Genomic DNA, 18,261 nt, shown 5'->3' on the forward strand with positions numbered 1-18,261 from the left:
CCGCCTTGTCATCTTACATGTACTACCATGTTTTATTTAGAGTCTTTATCATTTACTTTATAGCTTTTGTAGGTAATTCATTGTTATATTATCATTGGTTGTTAGCAGATATACATATATTGAAAACGGTTCAGAGCATGGCTTGGACATTATCTAAGACAAATATATCATTTGTTACTCTTGTGTCAATGACGATTCATTGGAACATAACGGATAAATTAAACGTGTTTTATCAGCTATCATCATTAACTACATGTAATAATGGGCTTTCAAGGAAGAATTGTACATTCAACGAAAGGTTAGTTGAATTTTATTATAATACATGTTAAACTTCTATAAAACAAACTTGTCCACAGGAAAACCAACAGTAGTAATAGTTTATGAAAATAGACTATCTTCTCTGTTGTCTTCTAAGAAGTATTTTCTCCAATCCCATCATCGGAGCCTCGAATGCAACTGAGACCACAAACGCCATAGCGGTGGACATTACGAGATGTCCCAGAAAGAGATATATCTGAAAATGAATATTTGTCCAACGAAATCAATTTTCTACATAATGATGAACGGCCAACGATGACATTAATACTCAGAATGTTTCTCTTTATTGTTAAAGTCTTACAGTGTGGATATCATCCATGTTATAATGGGAACGTTGACTGCCAATGTAAACAAACATCACTATCGGGTGGATTAAGTAGATACAATACGAAAGTCGAGCCAGTGGTACAAATGGAGACCAAGACAGCAAAGTATTGATAAATCCTTGTACAAATAAATTAAAACATCTCCATAAAAAAAAATATGAAGGGGGAAATATGACGGGTTCAGCTGATAGCTATCGCTTAATTATGAATAGGCATACCACCATTTCCGGTAGCACAGGCAAATATGACCCAACAGATGCATGCTCCCCAGACAATTTTATGGGTGGCGTTGTAGAAAGCGGATACACCTCGGTTGAGTGCCTCCTCTGGGTAGGCTATCGGCGTACGGAGTCCGTACAGGACAACGATAGCCAGAACGACAAACATCAACCACAGCAGCACATTAAGGAGCTAGATGATAAAATGTTTGACTTTCTCTACGTACATTTAATGTTAAGGTTAATTTTTTTCAATCATTAAACACAGTGATATTACTTCTCCTAATAGCTCTCTTAACAAATTAAACAAACATTAAGTATGAATTGTTATTAAACATTACTTAAATACCTTGTTGATTTTTGCTTTACAGTCTGTTCTGTATAGAAACGACCCCACTATGATCCCGACAATATAGGGTCCTATCCTACAGTAGGGTCTGATGTAATAGTTATTGAAGTAATCTGCTCTTCCTCTGTAAATAATGCGTATAGATCCTTGTAATAAACCCATTAGAATTATAACACACGGCAGGTCTCTTCAGGAAACACTTACTGTTGCGATCCTCCTCCACCAAAGCTTGAGGGTGGAAGATCCAAAACGTTTGAGACAACCCCTGGTGTGATGGCAGATCCAAGCAACCACATGAAACAGACGCCTATCCCTATAGAGTAATGGCTGTGGGAGAAATGGTGGAACGAATCCGGATTTACCAATGTAAGGTGAAGATAAAGAACAATCTTATAACTCCTATAAGCAATACAAAATAGATAGTTTGGCAAACACGGACCCCTGGACACACCAGAGGTGGGATCAGGTGCCTAGGAGGAGTAAGCATCCCCTAAATTAATATTTATTTATTTTACAGAAACTGGGTTATCAGAAGGAAAAAACTTACAAATACAATGGTAGTAGCATAAGTGGACTTAGTATGAAGAACTGCATATCGTTAGCAAGGTACCACGCGACTCCAAAGCACTGAAAATTATCATGAATGTTATTACAAAGATTCATCGAAATATTTTTTCTCCTATAATTTCTGATCTAAAAATAATTCGAATTGATTCCAACTTAAAGTTTAACTGTTTAACTGGTATCGTGCCCATACACTTGCCCGCTCTTACTCTGAATCGGCTTAGCACACAATCACAGATTCTTCTATTCTTACTGTCAATTAGCGTAGTCCAAAATGTCCCAAACTAGTATAAAATTTTCCAATAATTATATTCATAAAATTACACACATTTGCTCAAGTCTCAACACAAAAATTATTACTCTACAGTCACATGTTCAAAGAGACGTGTTTGTAAAATAATATCCTATGGGGAATTGGTTTGACAAGAATTTTACTCCATTCATATAAGGAATTATATTATCGTCATAATTTACACAAATTAAAAGAAATTACCAACTGTGCATATACTAGTATTTCCTTCTGTTTTGAAATCATTTGGGTAATGTAGCCACATAGTTCTTTTTTACTAACAAACTTAACAATTAAAACTAAAGTGGTGTTTCGAGAAACTCTGGTGAGAGGGAACTAAATTTCCGATGGAAGCGGTGGTGTAGTAAAATATCACATTATTCCTTCGGTTGAAAAAGTAGTACCAATAACAACAAAGGCATACTTTCAAAATCATTATTGATGAGTCTTCATGGTAAAAGTAACAGAATCTAGAAAATATGCATGACAATTTGAACCGATTTTCCCTATGGTAGCCATCTTAGGTGTCCTGTCCCAATTCTTTTTTTTTTATGGAAAAAATTGAGAAAATCGATTCAAGAACAGAAATGGTCAGGTTGCTTTAAAATATGTTATCTGCCATAGAGATAACAGTACATGGATCCCGATGAAATCAAAATAAACTGAAATAGTTGTAGCAGAGTATCAAATATGTAATGTTTTTAAGAAGTCTATCCTAGAGATGCCTCGGATTTTCGTTTGCATTTATAATAAAGCCAGGTTATGTAAGTAACCTTTTTACAAAAAATACTGTAAACTGGCATATTGAATATAGAAATTTTCCGTAAAACAGAAACACTTTTGAAGTTTTAACATGTACATGTATATTCAATGTTTTTATAACAACTATAGTGTACTAGGTCTGAAAAATGTCGTGTAAAAGCAGTGAGAGGAATTGGTTAAATAATTAACTTACAACTACATGTAAATTTTTCGAAGGATGTCCGATAACTTCCAAAAGGATACGTGCACATCTTGAATGCCTCCATAACAACTGTACTAGGTCTGAAGAATGTCAAATAAATGCTGTGAGAGGAGTTATTACAAAAATAGGTACCCTCTAGAAATGCTTCAAACTAAATGTACATTTTTCGAAAAATGTCTGATCACTTTCAGAAAGACACATGCACATCTTGAATATGTCCATAACAACTGTAAAAGGTTTAAGGAATATCAAATTAGGGGCGTGACAAGAGTTTACAAAGTATGTGCTCTATTACAGGGACGCCCGCCCACCATTCACACAAAGTATGGATTACACATGATGACTAGGATCACATTAATCAAAATTTACTTGCTCCAATATTGAACTATGTAATATCACCTCATCTCCCTCAAACAAGTTATTGATGTACAGAAGATTTCTCCACCAAGTATCTTTACAATTTTTCTCGAACCCATCCTTAGGCCATACTGGTCCATCTCCAAGGTAACGTCCCAGACAGACTGTGACCATTAATACAATCATGTACACGGGAGTTAATCTACAAATATTGAATGATTGAAACTGTATGTGATAGATGTGTTTCCGAGGAACAAAGTTATCTTGGCGTGGAGAATGAGATTCATTAAAGAAGTCTTTCAAATTCTTATGGAGATAACATGGCATGTTACCTTGTATTTTGTAAAACTACTTATTATCTATGGGTCGTATTTTGTTATCAGAGAAAACTGCGTGTTCGCCATTCACATGTGATAGACCTACTTAAAATCAGTAAGTTTGCGGTAATGGAAACGAACATTTTCCATAATGTAAGGAATAATATCTTAACCACCAAGCATATCAAAGTGGATATGACTGAAATCAGTAAGTATGTTATATTGAATAAATGTGAAACATATTACAGAACTTGAGTAACTGTAAACTGCGAAATTAAATAAAAAAAGATAGAATTATAGCCTAAAATTTCAGCTAATTTGGTTTCGTTTTGCCTCGATTTTGGGTTTAGGTTCATTTCGTCTGGTTTGGTTTGGTTTCGTATCGCTGTGTACATATACTCATATAATTCGTATCTACAAGAGCATGAACAATGGAAGTCTAGAATACTAAAGCAAATGCAATCACTGAGAATGGGCAATTATAAAAGAAGTTTAACTTATATGGATTTCCTTTACATTGCTTCATAATGTATTGTTGGATTTTTTTCATATCTGAATTCATATAACATTTCAATGTCATAAGCTCCATTCTGGCTGTTGTCTATGTTGTATTTCCTAGGTCTAACATAATATGAAGTGTAATATATAAGTATAATGTATGTTAAAGCAGTATACCTCCAAAATCTGTGGAAATAAAACATAAGCCAGTTGATTCTGAATTTTCCTTTTCCTCTTTTCATCTCCTTTAAAGTGAGGTAGGAAAGGAGCAGACCGCTAAAGAAAACACACTTAAAATTCAGTTATATGAATCAAAGATTAACATTTTATGGAGTGCATATATACATGCTATGACCAATAATGTCGACACAGATCTTGTTCAATATTGAATATTCCAATAGAAGCAACATTAGAATACTAACCTCAGAGCAAAGAACGAATCTACCGAAACCTGAGCATTTAAGACTGTCTGAAACGTCCAGCGTTTGGATAACGATATGGCATATGAATTGTCTTTAATTCACAGTAAAAAGGAAAAAGAAAGGTGTAGAACTTGCTTATAAGGAACTCGCAGCGATGCCTACACCTCATCTTTTATGATTAATATGCTTCTCTTCACATACAAATACTTTTTTATATTATGTTTGAAAAAACTATCATTTTGAACACTTGATTGTACAACAGTATTTGCTATTATGTCGTATACTTTTTACATACAACTACCACTTAAAAATTGTCTTTGTATATGCAATTTGATCTTTACTGTCTAAGATGTATAAGTGCTAGCAAAACTAATTGACGTTTCAACCGTGAAAAGAATGTGTTTGAAAGAAACGAAGAAGGGATTTACACTGAGAAAGCTATTTCATTCTTTAAAAACGAGAATTCCTTATAGGCAAGTTCCTGATAACCTGTTTTTTATTTTACAAAGGCTAAATGTAAGTATAATGGACAAAATGAATTATTTCATTTCATAGAAAAGTGTAAAAGACATTAAAATATACTAGCTAGATAAAATTAAATTAAAGAGCTAACGTTATCATTACAATGCTTTGATATCCCTTACTCATTTTGTTAAAGACAGATGAATAAGTGTGTCCTAGAACGACCCAGGAGATGCTGAGGAACCGTATCCCATTCAATGCAGTCAGTGTTCCAGGGGAATGATTTACTGCGAGAAGCTTCTTCCCATTGGTGTAAGCAGAAAACGAAAGCAGTAACTTTTCCAATGTCGCTGTTAAATTCATTTAGGAGGATTAATGTCAATGATACCTTAAATTTACTTCATCAAAACTTTTAAATATCAAAAAACCTTTGTTGATATATTTTACTCACATTTTTTTCTTTTGGAGACATTTGTCATTTCATTCACCAGCTGAGGATCTCCCTCGAAATGTGCAATTTCTATAGATTGAGTGGGCCCAGTCTTTGGTATACCGGTGCAATACGACCATTGATGGGATATCAAGTCAAACGTTGAGCTTATCAAGATGATGACAGCAAATACTCCGAGTATGATTCTGATGAGGGTTTTTTTTTTATAGTTAAGCATTTCAGATCCAATATAGATAAACATATTTTGAAATGACAAACATCGGAGATGATTTTAAAATGATTTTCATCGATAAATAAATGAAGTTGACAACGAAAAAGAATGTACCAATGTTACCTGTATGCAAATAGTTTCGTAATTAGCTATTAAACATATGTAATTTTCTATCATGTTTAAAAACTTTTAAGCAGTTTATCATTCAATCAATGATCTGTGGTTCTGTTGTCATAACTGAGGATACATATATAGAGAGAGGGGGGAGGGGGAATTAAATGACGTGTATAAACGCGTTATAGAAATTATCTTACAATGCGTGGAGCTGTCATATTCCCAATAATGACAACGAAACCACACTTGATTGTTTGTATTTACATTAACAGCAACTGAAGTGACTGTAGAACGCGTTTGTGGTTTATGATGTAAGCATTTACAACCACGTTACATAAAGTAAGAACACTAAAGGGAACAGCAAAGACAGGTCACATGCTTTCTTAATTTAGAGAGAAGTCCAATTTTCTTCTTTCGGTTCGTGTTACAATCTTGCTGATATTTTAGCTTGAAATAACAAATATTCCAAATTAAGGAAAATTAATAACTCTCGTTTACAATGTTTCGTCAACTGAAAAGTGGCCCACACTTATACTTACATGGCAGCAATGGCTCTGGTGTCAATCTCTGAGTGTTCTTGACAATCTACAGAAGATACCCTGATTGGGTTGATAGTTGGTCTCAACCTCTGTACTGCGGCAAATACTGTAATGTAAGAAATGGACAGTATGTGTCATGTATGAGGGATTTTATTTATGCATATCAAATGTTACTGGAACCTTTGCACACTACACATTTTCTGCATATCTTAATTAAATTTACTTCATGGAAATGAATTTGATTGATATGAATGGTATAATGAACACATTATCTGTTCTGTATACCTGCACTTTCACTTCTTCATTGAAAATACACGTTCTTCCATAATTACATAGATCTATGTTAATGAAACTTCGGATCTTTTTATTCTAAAAGGATGTTTTCTGGTCATCCATAAAGATTTTTGATTGGTGTACAATTTAACCCTGTGTAGATACGTACAATCGTTGTAAAGTTTGGTTACATCGCTTGATGAGCACGCTTTGGGTACACATAGGCCAATATCGATCTACAAAAATATTCAAATAAATCATCCTCTAGATTCAATAAATATTATTTATCAAATCATTCAGATTTCTCAATGACTTACTTTCAAATGAAAGTCTGTTAGATTTATAGGCACGTGCGCAAAACAGAAGTGAGTCTCAAACGCACTGAGGCTTACAGCCTTTACTGGAACTTCCAGATTGAAACATTCATCGTATGACCCCAGCCACTTAGTATTGCCTTCTAAAATTCCAGATTCAAGTTTGGCGGAAGAGTCTATCACTAAAATGATATATTATAGAGTACAGTTATCGCAGATAGCATTGCCAGTTGAATAGAAAATAAGGACAGCAAAACATATACGTACATTTGAGAGCCCAGTACTCATTCGCCCTCAGTGCTGTGAACGTGCGATTCCAGTGATCTCGACAGGTTTCCGACACGTTATATTTGTCAGAGAATAAAACAGAACCGTCTTCTGCTGATGATTTCAAAGTTTCACCATTAGAATCTGCTAAGGATTTTAGGAAATTGACATCATGTACTCGATTAACAACAGACTTCAGCTCTATCAGCCTGTTTGTGGCGTTACTTAAGGGTTTTGGACTCAACAATCTGACGTCGAACGATGTGAGGTCTTCATAAGATGGAAAATCTACATCGGCGTGACAAATCGCACAAAAAAATACAAAAACAGCACCAAAGCTGAACACCTTCATGTTTAAGTTCATTTTCCCACCGCGGTAACTGTACTTGAAAGTTTGCTGTGAATATCAAGCACGTTCGACTGTGTTATCCTCATTCACACGTGATAAAAAGATATGACGTTCAACATATATTTCGTACTAAATCTAGCATTGTTGTGTAGTTAGTGTAAAATGCATGCAGTCGATAATGGTTGTGTTGGCTTAGCAGAAGGTACACATTCACTCCTATTTTGCCTTGTGTTCCACGGTATTTCTGATAAAAACCATTAAAACGAAGAGCTATGGTACTGTTTACAGGATGGAGGTTCCTGGGTAGTGGAAAACTACATTAATGTATTTCACTAATAATCTATCACATCGACTATAATGAATAGGTGAAGATAACGAACAGTGATCAATCTATAAAAATCCTTTAAAGAACACAAAATTAATAGTGGGACAAACAAAGAACCTGGATATACACGTGGGATTAGGAGGAATAAGTATCCCCTGTCGGTCGGTCACACCCGCCGTGAGCCGGAGTAATCCGTAGTCAAAATCAGTGGCATAAATGGGTGGCTTTTTTTGCTTTTCACTTTTTACCTAACATGCAGAATTATTTCAAAGAATTCTAGCATCTGCCCACAACCAAAATATCATATCATTAACTATATCTTTTTATACACAGTATTTTTTATATTAGATGAGCGACGACTGTGAACAACTTTTCCAAGTGTCTAAAATTGTAAATGTAAATTGTAAAATTGTAAATAGATCTGCCAAGATATTGATGACATCACAACTATGGAACTGATGCTCTTTGATTTATCATTCTCACTTAGATGAAATGTAAAGACACCTTCATACTCGTATAAAGAGTGGTGAGTTTTAAAACATAGCTTCCCTTTTCTCCCTATCTGAGTGTGTCAAATGATTTTGTATTTAAAGTAGGACCAAATAATGATAACTTTGCTTTCTCTGTTTCCATCAGCCAGGGAAAAATAAATCGTAAAAGGCAATTATCATTTACGCATTTATGAATATTCCAGATAAATCTTACTAACACCGTACTGGACCTTACATTGATTTGTAATCAGATAGGGAAACCCTTCAATGTACCAACATTACGGTATGCGTTTGATAACAGGTGGGCAAACACGGACCCCTGGATATACCAGATGTGGGATCAGGTGCCTAGGAGGATTAAGCATCCCCTGTCGACCGGTCACAACCGCCGTGAGCCCTATATCTTGATCAGGTAAACGGAGTTATCCGTAGTCAAAATCAGTGAGCCAAGAACGATCTAACTATCGGTATTGTGCAAGATTCTGTTCAGGAATAGGTTGGATTTAGAATAGAAAATATGTCGATATTTTACAGGGAAAAATCCCTTTATTTGAAAATATCATAAAAAGAAATAAAAATGGTAACGAAATATAAACTGGAAAAACGCATATAAAAACACAATCAAAACAATGCTCATACACAGTTTTCAAATGATATATGTTTTTGTTCAAGTTCACCATTGTTGTTTCATATGAAAATGTCGTTGAAATGAATGTTGATCTTGATGACCACATTGTGAAATTCTGTTTCCTTCTAATTTCTCCGTTGTCGTTTCAGAATAATTTTCTCCAATCCCATCATAGGCGACTCAAACGACACCGAAGCTATGAATGCTGTCATAGTCGACAAGACAATGTTGCCCAGGAACATGTATATCTACAAACAATATATATCATGTATAAAACTTATTTCTCTATTTGAACATGAAAATATCGCAATAGGTAATTTTCCCACAACGGTAATGATATATGTATTTATGTCGTACTGGCATCTAGCTACGTATATAAACACACGAACTGGAAGACAGGAATTGCGAATGAATCTTAGCTAATTAAAATCATTAGTAACCACCGATCCCTGATTGTGAAATCAGACTACTTGACTTTATTCAATTCATCCTTTCTTTATAAAAAAGAAAACTTTGTAGAAAAGGTTGTAACTATATTGTGATCTTACAATATTTATGTCATTCAGGTAAATTGGAGTTCGTTGGCTTCCGGAATACGTTGACAAAACGAGAGAATGAGTGAGGTAGATACAGTAGGACAAACGAGCCAGAGGGACAAAGGGCGACCAGGACAACAGAGTGTTGATGAACCCTGTCATGTAGAGAGTAAAATAACAATTTTAGTGCATATATTATACATAATGTGTTTATATTGTTACACTTTGATGGAGACAGCCAAAGTCATTTCATTGCAAACCAAATATGAATATACTCTGTTGATATATGGTAAAAAAAAAAAAAATATGTGGGATATTTCAGTTATAAGTTAGAATATCATGAACGATTTGTAAACGATATCTTTGAAAAGATTGAAAGATACACGTAATAAATATTTTCAAGGATATAGGTTGAAGAAAAAGAAGGACATCAATCATATGAAACTTTTTCAAACAAGAAATAATAGCTGTAGAATTAGGATGAGTTTTCACGACAAAAACTACGTGAGAATTCCATATCCATCCCGAAATTAGTGAAATACATGTAGTAATCACATTTACAATGAGAAATTCAGACAACATTACTATTTCATTTCATTGTCATTTTATTCTACCTTACTGAACATGGTTACTAGCAATACCTCATAATTTCTTTTCAAAATATCCACTTTGGATGAAAGTCATGATCACTATATAACCGATCTATCAAAATCGATAATATCAAAACTTTACCTCCATTTCCGGTAGCACAGGCAAATATGACCCAGCATACACATGCTCCCCATACAATCTTATGAGTGGCGTTGTAGAGAGCTGACACGTCACGACTGAGAGCATCTTCTGGGTAGTTGAGGGGGTCCCGGAGTCCGTACAGGACTAAGATAGCCAGAGTGGCGAAGATCAACCACAAGAGCAAATTCAGGTACTGAAATGTTCAAATAAAATACCAAATCTTTTACCCATTGAAGTAAGAAGAACAGAAATCCAATTTATAAAATTGTTCCCCGCCACTTGGGAGCTTGTACCAACATAAGACATAAACACAGGTAATGATTGTTTCTTTGCCAAACTCTCGGCATTTAAAGGTGTGAGGCACAAGTCTTTCGGATATGACCTTAAAAACGGAAGTAAATACTACGTCACGACATGCATTGGTACGTCACAGAACCTTCACTGTCACGGCCCTGAGCGCTAAGCATAGGTCTAAATTTGTGGTACTTCACCTACAGCTGTGGTGACGTGTCAACATGGTCGAAAAACTCAAGAAACAAGCAAAAAAACACTCCCTCCACCATTCAGTACAGAAAGTAAGCGTCATTTTGCGTGTGGTACATTTGCATGTTTTATTTGTTGTATTAGTATGAACATAATTCATTTGCTCATTCGAAATTGCCTCTTGTAAATCGCTACATGTTTGGAAGATTTGTATGTAATGTTCAGATTATAATTTTTAACACAACCCCACGATTGTAGGGAAGTCATGCAACGGAAGGGTGACAGTCAGTAATGTTGTAACTTTCCTATAATACCTTGTTGATTTTCACTTTGCAATCTGTTTTGTATAGTAAGGATCCCACGATGATTCCAACAATATAGGGCCCCATACGACAGTAGGGTTTAATGTAATAGTTAGCCATGTAATCTGCTCTTCCTCTGTAAAGAAAAACTAAAACTATACTTCTTGGGAAATAATTTGTGTCACATAGTATGCAGTATCTACTTGTGATGTGATGTTGATTGTATATATAGTAAAGACCGCCCAATCCGACACCTGTGCAATCCGTTTCAATTGGGCATTCCGATCCTTATTTTCATTCTTTTTACGCTATTAATTCCGATACACTGTGTATTCCAACAAAACATGTCTCCCAGTGCATGTCGGATTAGACAGGTTTCACTGTACTTAATGTTTCCCAGTGCGTGTCGGATTAGACAGGCTTTACTGTACTAGTATCTGATCTTACTGAGCGGATCCGCCTCCGCCGACTGATGAGGGTGGGAGATCGAGGACATTGGACACCACTCCCGGTGCAATAGCAGATCCCAACAGCCAGACACAGCAGACACCAATCCCCAGAGGATAGTAGCTATTGAAGTGAAGAAAGTGCTGTTATTGTGAACTGTATAAATACTATCTTAGTTGTAGCTTTGTTAGTCGTCAGGGCAAAAAATTTATGATACAGTGTGGAGTGTTCAATTCCTACATAAAAGTACAGGTACCAATGGATGTGGCACTGAAATATATGATTGAGTCGAAAACTTCGAATAATGAGATAATGAACAGTGATCAATCTCATAACTCCTATAAGCAATACAAAATAGAGAGTTGGGCAAACACGGACCCCTGGATATTCTAGACGTGGGATAATGTGCCTAGGAGGAGTAAACATCCCCTGTCGACCGGTCACACCCGCCGTGAGTCCTATATCTTGATCAGGTAAATGGAGCTATCTGTAGTCAAAATGTCTTGCACTAAAATTGTGAGAAAACCTTCTTCAAAAGTTATTCTCCGTCGTTTAAATCTTTTGTATACCGCCTTACAATACCAATATGTATGTATTTATGTACACATGTAATAGTAATGTGATAAGATGTATGTTTTAAGCAATAAAGAGAGTAATTTCTACAATACTAGCTTCGTCGATGCTACAAAATAACTATCATGCTGTCATTGTTTACATATCTCCTTAATAAAAACAGCCTGTAGATATTTACTCCTTAATAAAATACTCACAAATACAGGGGAACCAGCATTAAGGGACTCAGTAGAAAAAACTGCATATCATTGGCTAGATACCATGAAACACCAAAACACTACAAGCACAAATGCAATTATTCATTTTCATGCTTCCCTCGTTAGTACAATCAGCGTACTTTTTTCAAAGCGGAGCAAATAAATTGATGAGATAGAACATACCGATTCTTCGTTTTTGAAAAGGTTATTGATGTACAGCAGGTTTTTCCACCACGAATGCTCACAGTAATTATTCTCGAAGCCTTTTTCTGGCCACAAAGGACCATCTCCGAAATATCGTGATAGACAAATACTGATCATCACTATTATCATATAAACAGGAGTCAATCTGAAGCAGAATACAGATAAAACTAGAGATCCAGTCATAATATTTGAAATGAATTAGATTCACATTGTGACTTTCATGAAATGACTGGCTTCCTTATACCTCTTTAAGATAAACCCGTAACAAAATTTATCCGTTTTAATATAAATACCTTTTTTAAACTCATTTCAATCTCTGATTTGTCACATAACTCTAGAGAAAGCATTATATAATGTGAACCATGTATTTGTCTCTTGGAACACTACATAGAGCCTTAGAAAAAGCATCAGAAAATATTACTAGATTGGAATCCCATAGGAAAGAAGACAAACCTCCAGAACCTATGAATCCCATAGGAAAGAAGACAAACCTCCAGAACCTATGGAAATAAAACATGAACCAGTTGATTCTGAACATCCCTGTTCCTTTCTTCATTTCTTTGAGTGTCAGGTATGCTAGCAACAGCCCACTGAAGGAAAATAAATAAATTGGTTATTCTTATAATCTGACATTTCTTTGAGTGTCAGGTATGCTAGCAACAGCCCACTGAAGGAAAATAAATAAATTGGTTATTCTTATAATCTGACATTTCCTACACTCTAATTTGAAGTTTTAAGTATCCATTTAGTATAATAAATTACCTGAGAGCAAAGAAGGAATCTACAGACACGAGGGCGTTGAGAACAGCCTGAAAGGACCATCGTTTCATGAATTCTGGAAAGGCCACATACGAATTGCTAAAATCGTTGTAGCTAAAGACAAATGTATGACCAAGCACCACCCAGGAGATGCTGAGGAAGCGAATGCCATTCAGTGCCGTCAGTGTGCCCGCCGACTGGTTCACTTGGAGGAGTTTTTTACCATTGGAATATATGGAGAAGGAGAGGAGAAGTTTCTGTAGGATTGCTGATGAATATGAAATGAATATCCAATAGCGAATGCACGTGTATATTTCTAGTGTACAATTGTCAATCAAGAGCTAGTTCCTAAAACTGGATGTGACGTTATTTTGAAGATACGTGTGCTTTGTATGCGTTTTCTCTCAGAAGTAATATCAAACTATAAAAATTACCCATTCAACAACATGATCATCTGACCATGTTAAGTATGTAGTACTTGGATAAATCTCTTACATTCGTTTTTTGGTGCCTTTATTGGTTTCTCGTGTAGAATAAGGGGCGATTTTTCGTTTTCTGGAAGATTATCATCCTTATCCTTGTAGACCGGCCATTGAATGTAAATTAAATCATACAAAGTACCGGTCAACATGAAGGCTGCAAATATCCCGAGAATGACTCTAAAAACCAAAGGAAGGAAAAATATATTATTCGCCCAATCATTATTATGGGGTAACGAGAATTCCATGCTCTATGAATTCAGTGGCGTAGCTTTCATTGAGGCAACCGAGGCAGCTGCCTCGGTAAAAAAAAAAAAAAAAAAAACCCACCTTTTACGTTGTTAAAATGTCGATAGCTTCTGGGGGCTGCGCCCCCCAGACCCCCTGACTCGATAATATTCGAACCCAAGCTACGCCTATGGAATTGACACGAAATCTAAATTTTTGTGGAATTTAGATTTTATGATAAATAAAAAATACACATAAATACGATGTAACATGAAACAAATTAAGGACGATTGCTTACATGGCTACCACGGCTCTAGTGTCTATCTCTGGTTTCTTCTGACAAAATACTCCGGACACTCGAAACGAGCTATTGCTTCCAAGTAAATTTTCTATATTGGACAATACTGCAAGTAAACGGGTAATAAGATTCAGTTGACTGTATGAAAAAATAAAAATGTATGGAGAAAATAAGACTTCGAAACATAATACTTACTATCATTATACAAGTGTTTCAGATCTTCTGGAGAGCATGCTTTGGGGGCACACAATGCAACATCAACCTAAGAAAGGTTAAAGGCAAAAAAGTAAAAAGCTTGAGGTGACTCTTTTATTTTAGTACTAAGAATCTTTTGATTGTGATGTTATCAGAATATTTGTTAAGATGGGGAGACCTTCAGGCTTTCAGTCCCTTACTTTAAGGGGTGTGTAGGCGACTTTCAGTGGTATCTCAACACCACAATATTGGGTCTGAATACCACTGCTGGAGTCAGGTAGGCCTGGTAGGGATTGGTTTATCTGGAAACATTCGTCATATGACCCCAGCCATTTTGTATTGCCCTCCAGTACTCCAGATTCTATTTTCGCTGCTGCGTCAAACACTGTAAAATAATTCTCATTAGTAATTTTGGATAACCTTGTTAAAACCAGACGTGGTACCACTCTATATGAGAAAATATACTAGTTACTTAAAACTCCTTACTTTTAAAAGCCCAGAATTCACTATTGTTCAGAGCGCTGATTGCGCGACTCCACTGGTTAAGGCAGGTTTCCGAGATATTGTAATTTTCCGCAAGAAGTCTCGATCCTGATCCCAACAAATTGTCACTGGAGACACCCATCCTCCTAAGAAATTCAGCATCATGTGCTTTATTTATTGTAGATTTCAGATCCAAGAGCGCTTCAGTTGCAATCTTATGCTGAAGTTGGGGTGGCTTGACCTTTAACATCATTCGATCTTCATACGAGGGAAAATCCCTCATTGCTAAACAATTCACACAGAGTGTGGTTAACACTAGAGCGACTGGCATCAGCATCGTACAGATCTAAATGTTCCTAGGTTTGAAATGCTGAGACAACCCACGCGGGATTTATACGAGTTCTGTAGTCAATAACGAGGACGGAAACTTTTGTTTATAGTTCAATTTGTAATACACACGTGATAGTGCTATATGTATGCACTCGTACAACGAATGGTGTTATGTACAGGTTGGTGCAAGGGTCGGTCCGGGCATGAATCGCTTACGAAATACTGTTTAAATAGACATATAAATTGATACACATATTAGTTCTTACACATCTGCATGTGAAAAAGTCGAGATAAAGTGAAAAATATATGACTATTTAGAATTAACCAAAGATTTGAGTTTTATAACTTGCTTCCTGATATTCTGAAAAATGTTCGATCATAATTTATAAATAGAATATGGTTTAGAGTTACATCAAAGATATGAAGCTTGTTTAATGCAAAGTACTGACTCATAAGTATGTCGTCACGGGACCCCATGAAAGGCTTTCACGAAATATGTGAATTGTTATTGGTATATATTAATGAAATGCATAAAAATCTTGGGTATGTGATTACATACATTTTGAAAAAAATCCAGACAAAATACCAATTGTTGTTATCAAAACTTGAATATCTCTAGCACCAAAAATTATATAGTAGGGTAAAAATGTTGTTTTCAGTAAAACAGTGAATCGTTTATATTTAAATAAACATCTCCATCAAGTAGTGTACTGTAACACGTCAATATTTCATAATTTGCTACAGGTATTATATTATGTGAATGAAATCCTATAGAATAAACAATCCTTTTTTTTATTGATAGCTGTCTCACCTGTGACTTATAAATACCTGTATGCGTGTACAGTACTAATCTAAATGACCATGAGCATATACCGAGGTTAAATCTTTCATAGTACATTTGATTGTCAAATTCAATCAGATAAGGTATTTGTTATCAAGTTACTTGTGAAATAATCAACCTCTTGACTTGAAGCTGGAGTAAAGAGAGCCACGTGATTGCGATACGCGAGATTTAATTACATAATTATGAGTGAAAAATTAAAAATGGCTGCTAAACTTAAAAAGCTAGCTACTGGTAGCTTGCTATTTCAACTATGAAATGTTAAATAAAAGTAACCCGTTCAACCACGATCTGCTCTATAAGTGGGTATCCGTACATAACAATGTTTTCCTATGATTTATATTCCATATTCTTTACTTAGTGCATTTGTATTTAGTTAAGAGTTCGTTAATTGCACCCATATGCTTTATATGAATTTTCTAAATACAGTGTGTATCATGTATGATTTCCTTAATCAAATTTACGTCCAATGACTGTATCTCATTTCCATGAAACACGTCAGACAGCATTTGACCCAATGACAGGTTGTATTGGTAAAGTAGATCATTATAACGATCATAGAATTACTTTGAACGAGACTGTTGAAACCCATGTAACATCAACTTATTTTACAGTAGCTTGCCTCGACTTAAAAACTGATCACACGCAGAACAGGTACTTGCGTATAGAATCAATTGAGAGAGATAAACACCATATTTGCAGATGATATGGGAATATTGCTACCAATACATAAATATGGTAAGTTGATGATAGAGAACTAAAGTCTTTCCGTTTATCATATAGTTGAGTTGTTGGTTTGCCGTTAGCATCATTCTATGTTTGACAAAATGTCTAAGTATGAAGCAGATGTGGAAGACTCTGTGGTGTCTTTCATTTCGAGCTCACTAGGGTATACCCAATCGACATATGAATGAAAATGATTATTGTTTATGGAAAAAATGTCGATATATCTAAATGTCGCCCAAAGGGCGTTATAGTAGATTTCATCACGTACCAACTTCATGTCATGTCCCAATAACACTCAAAAATGATATTTTATTTCTTATATTCATATTTTCTATTTTGATTTGTGTTCTTACCGAGCTTCCATGATTATGTAACAGATGACCGAAATAACGATCGTAGAACACAAAATATAGTTCGTTAGAGTTTTATCGAATAAAAAATTAGGAACAATATCAAAGAGAATATAAGATATAGATATTCAATTGAAAAGGTTAAAAAAAAAAAGACGAAACAGGTGTAAAATAAAGGTAATTTAGAGCGTAAAGTTAATTGAAATGAAGAGAAGAAGAGCGGAGTAAACCACATCCGTGATATGATTTGGTCGCGATCAGCGATAGAGAAGCCTACTAAGTTGAAAATACAATTGTTGATCACAGATTTCGACAGAAATTCAAAGGATCTGAGAGAATTGATGGAGGATAGGATGGGTCAAGTTAACGTTAAGCTCTTAGTAAGATTTTTGGAAAGAAACAACGGCTTGTTCATCGTTAGGACTCGCGGTTGTAGCCAGACAGGAGACGATTCGAGACAGTAGGACAGATCTAGACAAAGTGCAGTTAGGTTGCTTCTTTTATTTACCTAGAAATATAAACGAACTGACGAAGTTTTTGTTCACTCGAAAGATTTTTGTTGTAGGATTTTAATGAAGACTCGCACCGGTACCCTGACACGAACATATTTTTTTGAGCCTCGAAACCAGCCTCGCTTATGATCATGCCGAGTCATAGCAGTTGACAAGAAACAACAGGTTAACTTATCATCATGAAGTAAATTGGCTTATAACTCTGCCTACAATTTTTCGCTTCCAATATCATAGAACTTTATTTTATAAACTCGCCATGCAGAAATTGCAATTTAGGCATAGTTGCAGACTTTTTAAACTTTTTAAAATGAAACAATAGATCGGTATGTTTAATGTTTCTGTTTTTTAAATTGATGAAATTCTTGTTTGTTTACAAAATAAACTCTGTATAAATATCCTGCTGCGTTTCTTTCTGTTATGATGTTATTGCAGTGGCGGATCCAGGGTTTACGAAAGGGTGTGTGTGAAAGTCAAGTATTAACCAAAATAATCAGCCAATGCAACAATTTCATGTGGTCCTTTTTAATTACATATATTTGT

The 18,261-nt window shown here is 35.3% G+C and overlaps 2 protein-coding genes and 2 long non-coding RNA genes across 12 annotated transcripts; 2 read left to right on the top strand and 2 right to left on the bottom strand.

Moving 5' to 3' along the window:
* Positions 1–293: 293 nt before the first annotated feature.
* LOC125682346 (nose resistant to fluoxetine protein 6-like) lies at positions 294–7,945 on the bottom strand. Of its 9 annotated transcripts, none has more exons than XM_048922850.2 (16): positions 7,254–7,704; positions 6,990–7,168; positions 6,842–6,908; positions 6,400–6,505; positions 5,536–5,720; positions 5,267–5,434; positions 4,623–4,713; positions 4,378–4,476; positions 3,428–3,587; positions 1,985–2,059; positions 1,759–1,838; positions 1,416–1,538; positions 1,212–1,335; positions 863–1,055; positions 620–762; positions 294–514 (listed from the first exon to the last, which is right to left on the bottom strand). In XM_048922850.2, the coding sequence occupies exons 1-16, from the start codon at positions 7,615–7,617 to the stop codon at positions 392–394; spliced, it is 2,280 nt and encodes a 759-aa protein (XP_048778807.2). In that variant the 5' UTR covers positions 7,618–7,704; the 3' UTR covers positions 294–391. The 9 variants fall into 9 exon arrangements, with proteins under 9 accessions (XP_048778807.2, XP_056011041.1, XP_048778810.2 ...); XM_056155066.1 differs by having other exon boundaries at positions 1,416–1,610; positions 5,536–5,681; positions 7,065–7,168; positions 7,254–7,700; XM_048922853.2 differs by having other exon boundaries at positions 1,416–1,610; positions 7,065–7,168; positions 7,254–7,700.
* LOC130051905 (uncharacterized) lies at positions 3,577–5,917 on the top strand. The gene is made up of 2 exons (XR_008800166.1): positions 3,577–3,910; positions 5,281–5,917. It is a non-coding gene; the product is annotated as an uncharacterized LOC130051905 (long non-coding RNA).
* Positions 7,946–8,940: 995 nt separating the features above from the next.
* Positions 8,941–15,375, bottom strand: LOC125682348 (nose resistant to fluoxetine protein 6-like). The gene is made up of 14 exons (XM_048922856.2): positions 14,966–15,375; positions 14,680–14,864; positions 14,480–14,546; positions 14,285–14,390; positions 13,775–13,938; positions 13,283–13,547; positions 13,012–13,110; positions 12,500–12,665; positions 12,317–12,396; positions 11,547–11,669; positions 11,112–11,235; positions 10,315–10,507; positions 9,595–9,737; positions 8,941–9,294 (listed from the first exon to the last, which is right to left on the bottom strand). The coding sequence occupies exons 1-14, from the start codon at positions 15,297–15,299 to the stop codon at positions 9,172–9,174; spliced, it is 2,172 nt and encodes a 723-aa protein (XP_048778813.1). The 5' UTR covers positions 15,300–15,375; the 3' UTR covers positions 8,941–9,171.
* Positions 15,376–16,768: 1,393 nt separating this feature from the next.
* LOC130051906 (uncharacterized) lies at positions 16,769–18,117 on the top strand. Its single transcript, XR_008800167.1, has 2 exons — positions 16,769–17,694; positions 17,775–18,117. It is a non-coding gene; the product is annotated as an uncharacterized LOC130051906 (long non-coding RNA).
* The last annotated feature ends 144 nt before the right edge of the window (positions 18,118–18,261 follow it).

The sequence above is a fragment of the Ostrea edulis genome, chromosome 2 (genome assembly GCF_947568905.1).
Source record: "Ostrea edulis chromosome 2, xbOstEdul1.1, whole genome shotgun sequence".
NCBI lineage: Eukaryota > Metazoa > Mollusca > Bivalvia > Ostreida > Ostreidae > Ostrea > Ostrea edulis.

Excerpts from the sequence above, each read along its gene's own strand:
- LOC125682346 (XM_048922848.2), bottom strand. The coding sequence starts at position 7,617 with ATGAACTTAAACATGAAGGTGTTCAGCTTTGGTGCTGTTTTTGTATTT. Across the intron at positions 7,169-7,253 it reads TGAGTACTGGGCTCTCAAAT|TGATAGACTCTTCCGCCAAA; the intron begins GTACGTATATGT and ends ATATCATTTTAG. Across the intron at positions 4,477-4,622 it reads GATTCGTTCTTTGCTCTGAG|CGGTCTGCTCCTTTCCTACC; the intron begins GTTAGTATTCTA and ends TGTTTTCTTTAG.
- LOC125682348 (XM_048922856.2), bottom strand. The coding sequence starts at position 15,299 with ATGCTGATGCCAGTCGCTCTAGTGTTAACCACACTCTGTGTGAATTGT. Across the intron at positions 14,865-14,965 it reads TGAATTCTGGGCTTTTAAAA|TGTTTGACGCAGCAGCGAAA; the intron begins GTAAGGAGTTTT and ends ATTATTTTACAG. Across the intron at positions 13,939-14,284 it reads ACTAGAGCCGTGGTAGCCAT|AGTCATTCTCGGGATATTTG; the intron begins GTAAGCAATCGT and ends TTTGGTTTTTAG.